The sequence below is a fragment of the Rhincodon typus genome, chromosome 42, assembly GCF_021869965.1.
Source record: "Rhincodon typus isolate 14 chromosome 42, sRhiTyp1.1, whole genome shotgun sequence".
In the NCBI taxonomy this organism is placed as follows: domain Eukaryota; kingdom Metazoa; phylum Chordata; class Chondrichthyes; order Orectolobiformes; family Rhincodontidae; genus Rhincodon; species Rhincodon typus.
Window position 1 is genome coordinate 3,593,486 of NC_063373.1, and position 10,073 is coordinate 3,603,558.

Sequence of the window (10,073 nt, forward strand, 5' to 3'; positions counted from 1 at the left end):
ATGTTAACTCTGTTTTCTCCTCCACAGATGCTGCCAGACCTGCTGAGCTTTTCCAGCAACTTTTTTTTTGTCACTTGTTGATTCTTCTTTTTTCCTTACCCTTTTGGACATTCGCTCTGGCTCTCAGCCGCTTGCCAAGCACTTGTAACTACATTTCCAGCATTATAGGCTATATCTCACTCTGGGTGTATCTTCTCCCAACTGCTCATGTGAAGGGTACTGATTGCCTTAGAGCCCTTTTGAATGAGGCAATGAGAATGAGACAAAGACTTGATACAACTTCATTTTCACAAAAAGCTGATTTATATTATTTTTATCCCAAATAGGTAACTGAATTTGTGGTGTTTACAAACATCAGAAATAGGTCCAGAAAACAGAGTTTGGATATAGATAATAATAGCATAAAAATCCAACACCGACAGTTACTAGGGAACTCATTATTGTTTAACCAATCTTGATGAGCCACAAAATCATTTCCAAACAACATGCAGGTGGACAATCTTTATGCAGTGTAAATGCATTGATATACAGCCACATAGGTTTTGAAAATAATCACAATCTTACAGATACACAATTGCATCAACACTATCTACCATAATCAGCACGTTTAATAGAGCAGGGTTTGATAATATCAATACAAAACAGCCCAATGAGCACAATTAATTCTTTGGTGTGAGTAAGGGCAAAATCCTTCATTTGTGGTTCTTTGTGAATTTGCTGGTGTGTTAACAGACAGCAAAAAGTCTTTTACACTAAAACAGCTGGTTAAAAGGAATCAACTCTGTCATTTCACTGGTGTGGTAACAGTTTGGGTGACAGAGTGAATCCCTTCACACAAAAGGAGAAGTGAATGGTCTGTCCGTGGAGTAAATAGGCTGGTGTATCAGCAGGGGAGTCAACTGAGTGAACGTCTCCCCCCAGTGTGAACTTGCTGGTGTCTTCGCAGGTTGGATGACTTGGTAAATCCCTTCCCACAATCAGAGCAGGTGAATGGTTTCTCTCCAGTATGAACACGCTGGTGTTCCAGTAATTCAGATGAGCAAATGAATCCTTTTCCACATTCAGAACAGGTGAATGGTCTCTCTCCAGTGTGAACCCGCTGGTGTTTTAGCAGGTTGGATGACTGACTGAATCCTTTCCCACACAGGGAGCAGGTGAATGGTCTCTCCCCAGTGTGAACTCGCTGGTGTATCTGCAGGCTGGATAACTGAGTGAATCGCTTCCCACATTGGGAGCAGTTGAACGGTTTCTCTTCAGTGTGTACTCGCTGATGTACCAGCAGATGGGATGACTGAGTGAATCCTTTCCCACATATGGCGCAGGTGAATGCTCTCTCCCCAGTGTGAACATTCTGATGTCTCAGCACATGGGATGACCGAGTGAATCCCTTTCCACAAACAGAGCAAGTGAATGGTCTCTCTCCAGTGTGAACTGGCTGGTGTATCTCCTGGCTGGATGAACGAGTGAATTCTTTCCCACAATCAGAGCAGGTGAATGGTTTCTCTCTCCTGTGAATTTGCTGGTGTTCCAGCAGTTTGGATGACTGAGCGAACGCTTTCCCACAAACAGAGCAAGTGAATGGTCTCTCTACAGAGTGAACGTGTTGGTGCTCTAGCAGTATCGTTGAGCGAGTGAATCCTTTCCCACATTCAGAACAGGTGAATGGTCTCTCTCCAGTGCAAACTCGCAGGTGTTTCCGCAGGCTGGATGATGAAGTGAATCCCTTCCCACAAGTGGAGCAAGTGAATGGTTTCTCCCCAGTGTGACTGCGTTGGTGTATTCGCAGGCTAGATGACTGACTGAATCCCTTCCCACACAGGGAGCAGGTGAATGGTCTTTCTCCAGTGTGAACTCGCTGGTGGATCCGCAGGCTGGATGACTGAGTGAATCCCATCCCACAATCAGAGCAGGCGAACGGCTTCTCCCCAGTGTGACTGCGTTGGTGCATTTCCAGCTGGGATGGGTAAAGAAATCCCTTCCCGCAATTCTCACATTTCCATAGTCTCTCCCTAGTGTGACTGCGCTGGTGTTTGGACATTGCAGATGAACCTTCACAGTCTCTCCCATTCACAGATGATATGTGTTTCACCCGAGTGTGAATGGTGCTTTTTCTTTCAATGTTCAAGATCCTGAAATAATCAGATTACAAAAAACAGAGTGACTGTCAGATCTGGATGTGGCTTCCTTTGAAGTCTCCAATTGCTAATCAACTTTTCAAACAGAAAACAACTGTTTTGGGAGAAACGAGAAGAACACACAGGTTGTGAAACTGGGAGCAATTAATCTGGTCACTTTTGGAGATAACACTTAGGGAAACTGCTGGATTATCATTAAAACCAAACTGGTTCATAAATCTCCTTCAGGGAAGGGAACCGTTAACAGCGTTTGCACAAAACTACAGAAAGAGAGGCGAGAGAGGCAGACACGAAGCAGAAGCATTTTATAGATCTACACATCAATCCTGTTCCTGTTTTCTTCTCATACCCTTCAATCCCTCTGAAGGTCTAAGAACAACTGCATAGTACCTTGAAAGTCGAGTTGCATGTACACAGGATTGTGAAGAAGGTATCTGGCATGCTTGCTTTTATTGGTCAGTGCGCGACGTATAGGAGTTGGGAAGTCATGTTGCAGCTGTATAGGACATTGGCTAGGCCAGTTTTGGAGTACTGCATTTAATCTTGGTCTCCCTGCTATAGGAAACATGTTGTTAAACTTGAAAGGGTTCAGAAAAAAAACTTTACAAGGCTCTTGCTGTCATTTGAGAGTTTCAGCTATCAGGAGAGGCTGAATAGGCTGAGGCTTTGTTTCCTGGAGCATCAGAGGTGAGCAGTGACCTTACAGAGGTTTACAAAATCATGACGGACATGGATAGGGTGAACAGCCAATGTTTTTTTCCCCAAGTTAGGTGAGTTCAAAACTTGAGCGCATAGGTTTAAGGTGAGAGGAGAAAGGTTTAAAGGGGACCTCTGGACAAATCTTTTCACACAGAAGGTGGCATGTGTATGAAACGAGGAGGTGGTGGAGGCAGGTCCAATTACAACACTTAAAAAGCATCCGGATTGGTACATGAACAGGAAGCGTTTAGAGGGATATGGAGCAAATGCTGGCTAATGGGACAAGATCAGTTTAGGATATCTGGTCAGCATGGATGAGTTGGACTGAAAGGTCTGTTTCAATGCTGTCCAGCTCTACGACTCTATATTATGTCTGACCCCAATTTGCTTGGCATTTCTCTATCGCTCTCTCTTTTAGTAGACAGTCAGGAGTGGTAAGCATTGAAGAATGCAAATGGTACGTTGGCCTTCATAATGAGAGGATTCAAGTACAGGAGCAGGGATATCTTTCTGTAAGGGCTTTGGTGAGCCCACACCTGGAGTATTATGTGCACCTTTGTTCTCCTTTCCTAAGGAAGAATGCCCTGGCTATTGAGAGAGTATAAAGAAGGTTCCCCAGGAACCTGGTATGTCAGGAGATGTATGCAGAGATACTAGATCCTTGATTAATACTCCTTTCTTTTGTCTCTCTGAGCTGTTGACAGCATCAATAAGTAATGTTCTACCTCACAATTCCTGATCTAAATCTGACCCACCTAAGCCTACACTAGTTTAAAACCTCAAAAGGAACTAGCAAAAGCCTTCAAACAATATTTGTTCCAGCTCTGCCCAGTGACATCCGGTCAAGCTTGTACAGGTCCCAGCTCCCACGGAAACAGTCCCAATGCCTCAAGAATCTAAACCCTTCTCTGGCACACCATTTCTCCAGCTACACATTCATCCAATCTATCCTCTTATTCCTGCTCTCGTTAGCACATGGCACAAGGAATAAGTCTAACATTATTAAAAGTCAGAACCTCAAATGTAATGTATCTCCTATCTTCCTATATTCAGCTTTCAGGCCCTCATCCCCTTCTTTCCCTATGTTGTTGATTCCATGACCAATGGCTTTTCACTCTCCAGCTCCACAATATCCAGGCAGCAGGGAGGCAACGTACCATCCTGATTTTTTGCTTTTCTGATGGTCACCCATTCCTTTTCTGCCTGTGTAATCCTCACCTGCAGTGTGATCGACTCACTAACGTGCTGTCCACAACATTCTCAATGTTGCACATGCTCCACAATGAGTCCACCCACAGCTCCAGCTCTAAAATGCAATTAGCCAGTGGCTACAGATAGACATACTTCCTGCACAAGCGACCCCTTATTTCCCACACTATGGGAAAGGAGCATACCAGGGATCTGAGGTTTCCTGTCATGGCTTCTTTGTAACGTAAGTCTGTTACTCCCTTTGAGAGAATTTAATTGAGCTAAGGATCTTCCTTCGCTTCAAACATTTCTATTAAAACTGAAAGCTCCTGCCTTTACAAAAGCTAATAGTACTTCAAAACTGTAAGAAAATCCTCTGCAGTTATCACTTACCAATTAGTTGTTTCCATTGGGAATGTGCCTCTTTCTGAACTGCCCAAACTGAGACTGAGTACCACACTCAATCTTTCGGCTTCACTTTCTCTGTCTCACCTCACTTTCTGTTTTCACCCAACTCCAAAGCACTCTCACTGAGCCAAGCGGCACTCACAGTGTAGCCTTGTCATATTAATTGTCTGCTCACACCTACACTGACCTCAACCTCCTTTACTGTTCCAATGCAGCTCAATGGGAGCTCAGCAAACAGCATCTTATCTTTCAATTCAGCCCCTTACAACCCTCCAGGCTCAACATGGACTTCAGCAGTTTCAGGATCAACAGAGTTGTCAGGATCTGGACCGTTCCACCTGAAAAGGTGCTGGAAGTTGAGTCCATGAGAAATTTTCAAAGGTATTTGAGATTGAGTAATTTTGAATTAAAATCATGAAGCAGGTGTTTGGGACACAATCTGACAGTTCTTTCAAAGAACCGTGGTGTTAATATGGTAAATCTGTGCTCCCTTTCAGGTCAATATGTCCTTCCTCAGATGAAGGGCCCAGAACTGAGCACATACCCCAGCGTGATCTAACCACGAATTTGAACATCTTGCTGTTTTTCGAGCTACAAACATAAAAGGGTATCTCTTCACGCAGACAGAACAGAACAAACCTTCCGCAATTAAATGCCAACGATATTCAGATGGTGATGACTCCGCTGACTGTCAGAACATGTTTTGAGATTCCACTCTGCTAGTTACATTCAATTGATATCCTGTAAAACGAATTCACGAAAGAAAAATCACATGCAGTCCAGGGCAGAAATCTGGAAAAGACAAACATTTCTCTTGGTTCAATTTGTTGTGTAAATGCTCCTTTTCAAATCACCCCGCCCGCACCTAGGAAGAAGCGTGCGCATGCGCGCTGCTGCATCTTTTCACCCCCAACCCCTCCAATAAAGATGGTGGCAGTAACACACGGCTTTTACCTCCGGAGACCCGCAGCCGATTTTTTTTCCCATTTGCTGCCAACGCAAGATCTGGAGTTTCTAATTCGGATATAGAAGCTTACACCGGGTGTTTATGAAACATCCCAGTCCAGGCTAGTTCCATTTTTCTCCGGGTCTCTACTGTGTTCCCACATTTACGATCTCAAACATTTGCACTCACTCACACGCGACAATGCGCTTGCGGCGTATTTGTCTCGCGTCGTATGACTTGCCCCGCCCCTCGTTCTCACTGATTGGTTGGAGGACCAGCTTGGTCCTCCATTCCCGCCCCCTCCTCCTATTGCGCCGTCCCTACCGTCAATCAGCTGGGTCCCGTGGTGATGTGAGATGTTGCCTGCCTCACTGCGGCCCTGGGATGAGCTTCAGCCTTCACAGTGAATGACGTAGTATCACAGACCACAGGAGTCTACTGGCTATTCCGCCCATTAGGACTGTACTCTCTCATTCGAGAATCGCTGCAAATATATCCCAACTCCCCTGACCTTTGCCATAAACCTGCAAACCTTTCCTCAAATAGCGAAATTACATATCTTTTTTGAGAGCAACTGCTAAATCTGCACCCAGCTGACGTTCAAATTCTTCCAGCTTCACATAATTTTCACATTATCACCCTGCATTATTTGCCAATTATCTGAAAGGTATGTTCTGTGGTAACCAAACATTATTAATAATTTCTCTCCCTGCAAATGAAATATACTGGAAACAAATCTACACCTCCATTAAATCACTAAACCTTCTCAGCTTCAAGCAGAATTATCTGAGCTTCTGCTACCTCTCCACAAAACAAAAACCCATCTTAATTTTAATTTAAGTATGGGGGCTCTTTGATGCCCAGACCATTATTAATTGTCCACTTTTATTTGACTTGGACAAAGTGATGGTGAACTGCCTTCTTGAACAGTGCGTGTGCTGTAAGTACACCACAGTGCTGTTTGAATCATCATGTCCTGCAGTCTCACACCACCTCCATAATCTCCTCCAGTCTCACAAGCCTCCCTATCTATGTCATCCCCTCCAGCCTCGTAACTAGATATGGTTAGTAAGTTTGCAAATGACGTCAAAATTGGTGGTGTAGTGCACAGTGAAAAAGGTTACCTCAGAATACAACAGAACCTTGATCAGATGGGCAACGGGCTAAGGAGTGGCAGATAGAGTTTAATTTAGGTAAAAGTGAGGTGTTGCATTTTGAGGAGGCAAACTTATACACTTAATGATAGGGCCCGAGGCAGTGTTTTCGAACAAAGAGACTTAGGGGTGCAGGTGCATTGTTCATTGAAAGTGGAGTCACAGGTAGACAGGGTGGTGAAGGAGTTTGTCACGCTTGCCTTCATTGGCCAGTGCATTGAGTATAGGAGTTGGGAGATCACACTGTGGCTGCACAGCACATTGGTTTGGCCACTTTTAGAATATTGTGTTCAATTCTGGTCTTCCTGCTACAGGAAAGATGCTGTTAAACTTGAAGGGGTTCAGAAAAGATTTACAATGATGTTTCCGGAATTAGAGGATTTGATCGCAACGGAAAGGCTGAATAGGCTGGTGCTTTTTCCCTGAAGCATTGGATGCTGAGGCATGCCCTGAAAGCACTTTATTAAATCATGAGGGACATGGCTAGGGTGAATAGCCACGGCTTTATCCCCAGGGTAGGGGATTCAAAATTAGACAGCATGGGTGTAAGGTGAGAGGGGAGTGATTTAAAAGCGACCACGTGGCAACTGTTTCACAGGGTGGTGCATGTATGGAACGTGATGCCAGAAAACGTGACGTAGGCTGCTACAATTACAACATTTAAAAGAGATATACAGCATGGAAATAGACCCTCTTCTCCAACCTGTCCATGCCAACCAGATATCCTAAGTTAATCTTGTCTCATTGCTAGCATTTGTCCCATTTTCCTCTAAACCCTTCCTATTCATATACCTATCGAGATGCCAAATCTCAGAATATTTCCACAGAGGAGAGCATTGGTCAAATCACTTTCAGAAATGGTGCATGGCAGAGTACTCATAAATGGTGTAGTGGTCAGGGGAGGGGAGGCAAGTGGGGAAGGAATGGAGAACCACAGTGAGGGAGACAGGAAAGGCAAGAAGCTGGGGTTGGGGGCGGGGGGTGAGGAGAGGAATGGAGGTGAGAATAGGGGAGGCCCCAAGTCCTGGATAAGATTCTGCAGAAGTCACACTGGCAGCTCCAGGGCATTTTCTGGGAAACAAGCTCAGAAGGAGCAGAGCACATGCGCGAACCTCTTGCTGATGTAATAGGTAGGCGAGGCTTCAGCTTCCCTGTGGCCAGGAGACTGATGGAGCAAGTGAAACGTCAACCCTCCTGATCCCGCCTCAATAATATACTGACGAATTTTTTGTCATTCTCTCAGATTCCCTTTTATACTCTTCCTCACTCACTCCTCATGCTCCCACATTCATTCCGCTCTCTGGCTCTCACACCCTTCACATTGTGACCATCCCTTTCACACTCTGGCCCCTCTTTCCTACTACGTTTTCTCTCATTCCTGCTACTTTGTCCCCACCACACTACTTTCTCTCTGATCTCCCCCGCCATACACTCTTTCCCCTCAGCTCTCTCTCTCTTTTGCTCTTCCCCATTCTCTTTCTGATTCTCCTTTCTCTCCCTCCAACAATTGAAGTCAATGCGTAATCCAGACTGGGTGGCGTTTTTGGTTTCTTTAACAAGCTAGCAGCTTTCGTAGTTAATTTTTCCCAGTCCCTGTCCCAGATATTACAAGACTCTTTCAGTTCCATTTCAAAACCTCCCTTCATGTTTTTTGTCAGTTCTCTCTCTTTCACACTGTTTTGTTCTGAAATAAATTTCACAGGGCATTAGAAAGGGAGGATTTGCCATTGGGAAGCTCAAACCAAGCATCACATCAGAATCTCAGAGAGGCACCAGGTTTGAGATAATAAAAAAAATCAGATTTTGAACAGAGAATGGACAAGCCCCGTTCACGGTGTGTGTATGGACAAGGCTTCAGTCAATCAGCTGGCCACACAAACCACAAATGCAGTCACACTGTGTGAAAGTGTTGATCTGCTCAGAGTGTGGGATGGGATTCACTAGGTCAGCCCACCTTCCGAGATACCAGTAGGTTCACTTTAAAGAGAGACCATTAATCTGCTCTGAGTGTGGGAAGGGATTCACTCAATCATCCAGCCTGCTGAGACACCAGTGAGTTGACAGTGAGGACAGATCTTTTAAATGTCCAGACTGTGAGAAATGCTCTGAAAGTACCAGCAGTCTGATGTCCCATCAAAGTGTTCACACTGAAGAAAGACCGTTTAAATGCCCAGACTGTAAGAAATGCTATAAAAGTTCAGGAGAAGTGATGTCCTGTCTACAAGTTCACACTGAGAAATGCTTTAAATGCCCAGACTGTGGGATATAATTTAACCATTCTAGCAATCTCACATCACGTCAACATGTTCACTTTGACAAGAGATCATTCAAGTGCTGTCACTCTGGGACTGAGTTCAGGCAATCATCTCAACTCACTAAACACCAGCAAATCCACACTGGGGAGGGTCCATTCACCTGCAGAGATTGTGAGAAGGGATTCACTCAGTCATCCCACCTTCTCACATACCGGCTGGTTCACACTGACAAGAGACCTTTTAAATGTTCAGACTGTGGGAAGTGCTTTAAAAGTTCCAGGGTACTGATTTTCCACCAACATGTTCATACTGAGGAGAGAGCTTTCGCATATCCAGCCTGTGGAAAGTGCTTTACAAGTTCTGGGAGAGGACAATCACATGTTCATATTGAGGAGAGACCGTTCAGATGCTCTCACTGTGGGGCTGGGTTCAAGCGATCAGCTGACGTCATTGTAAACCAATGCAGTTACTCTGGGAAGAGGCCATTCTCCTGCAAGGAGTGTGGGAAGGGATTCACCTGCTCATCCAACCTGCTGAGACACCAACGATATCACAAGTGACTACATGTATCAAATTTTGCTGTTAACCACTTCCTGGAAACAACCATGTTCATCATGCTCATTGATGTTGATAACTTCCATTAATATGTGTTAATATACTGAATAAAAGTCAAATAAATCAGCTCTATGTCAGTCTGTTAAATTTTCACAATAGTTCATTTTGAAGGGGTCTCCTGTCCCCTGTCTCCTCCATCCTCACCTCCAACAAGGATTTGAGGATAGAGGAAAGGTGAACTTCTTTGACACTAAATTGAGACAATCCAATCATCTGCTCCTGCCATTTCCCTGCCTTCCAATAGCTCACTGCGTGCAGAATTCCCATCTTTCTCCAATTACTCTTTGTCCCCCTCATCCTCTGTCAGAGCTCATCTTGTCGACAAGATGCCCCTCCTGCTCCACTGACCCTAACCCCACTATTATGCAGACCATCCAACTTCCCCATGTTCGCCGATATTGTGAGAAGTTCATTTTCTCTTCTCATTCTGTACTTCATGCCTTTGAATTCCTCAATCTTATTTTTAAAAAAACCTTGATTCTCTTCAGCAAACTAACCCTCCATCTCAGACATTCCTTTCCTCTGTAAAGTCCTTGAACTTAGCTCTGATATTACTGACCTAAATACTGTCATCAGGTAAAATCATCCAGAAGCATCGTGATAGTTTTTGCATTGTCACAGACAACACCCAGCTCCAACTCAGTACCATTTCTCTCCATTTCTCCACTGTTAC

General features: G+C 44.5%; 1 protein-coding gene across 5 annotated transcripts; it reads right to left on the reverse strand.

The window, feature by feature from the left end:
* Positions 1-302: 302 nt before the first annotated feature.
* On the reverse strand, positions 303-8,968 carry LOC109911822 (zinc finger protein 135-like). 5 transcript variants are annotated; one of them, XM_048619446.1, is made up of 3 exons: positions 8,946-8,968; positions 5,070-5,222; positions 303-2,129 (listed from the first exon to the last, which is right to left on the reverse strand). In XM_048619446.1, the coding sequence occupies exon 3, from the start codon at positions 2,036-2,038 to the stop codon at positions 896-898; it is 1,143 nt and encodes a 380-aa protein (XP_048475403.1). In that variant the 5' UTR covers positions 2,039-2,129; positions 5,070-5,222; positions 8,946-8,968; the 3' UTR covers positions 303-895. The 5 variants fall into 5 exon arrangements, with proteins under 5 accessions (XP_048475403.1, XP_048475402.1, XP_048475401.1 ...); XM_048619445.1 differs by lacking the exon at positions 8,946-8,968 and adding an exon at positions 5,468-5,584; XM_048619444.1 differs by lacking the exon at positions 8,946-8,968 and adding an exon at positions 5,385-5,578 and having other exon boundaries at positions 5,070-5,171.
* Positions 8,969-10,073: the final 1,105 nt, after the last annotated feature.

What these genes read in the sequence shown, in the direction of transcription:
- LOC109911822 (XM_048619446.1), bottom strand. Translation starts at nt 2,038, where the DNA reads ATGTCCAAACACCAGCGCAGTCACACTAGGGAGAGACTATGGAAATGT.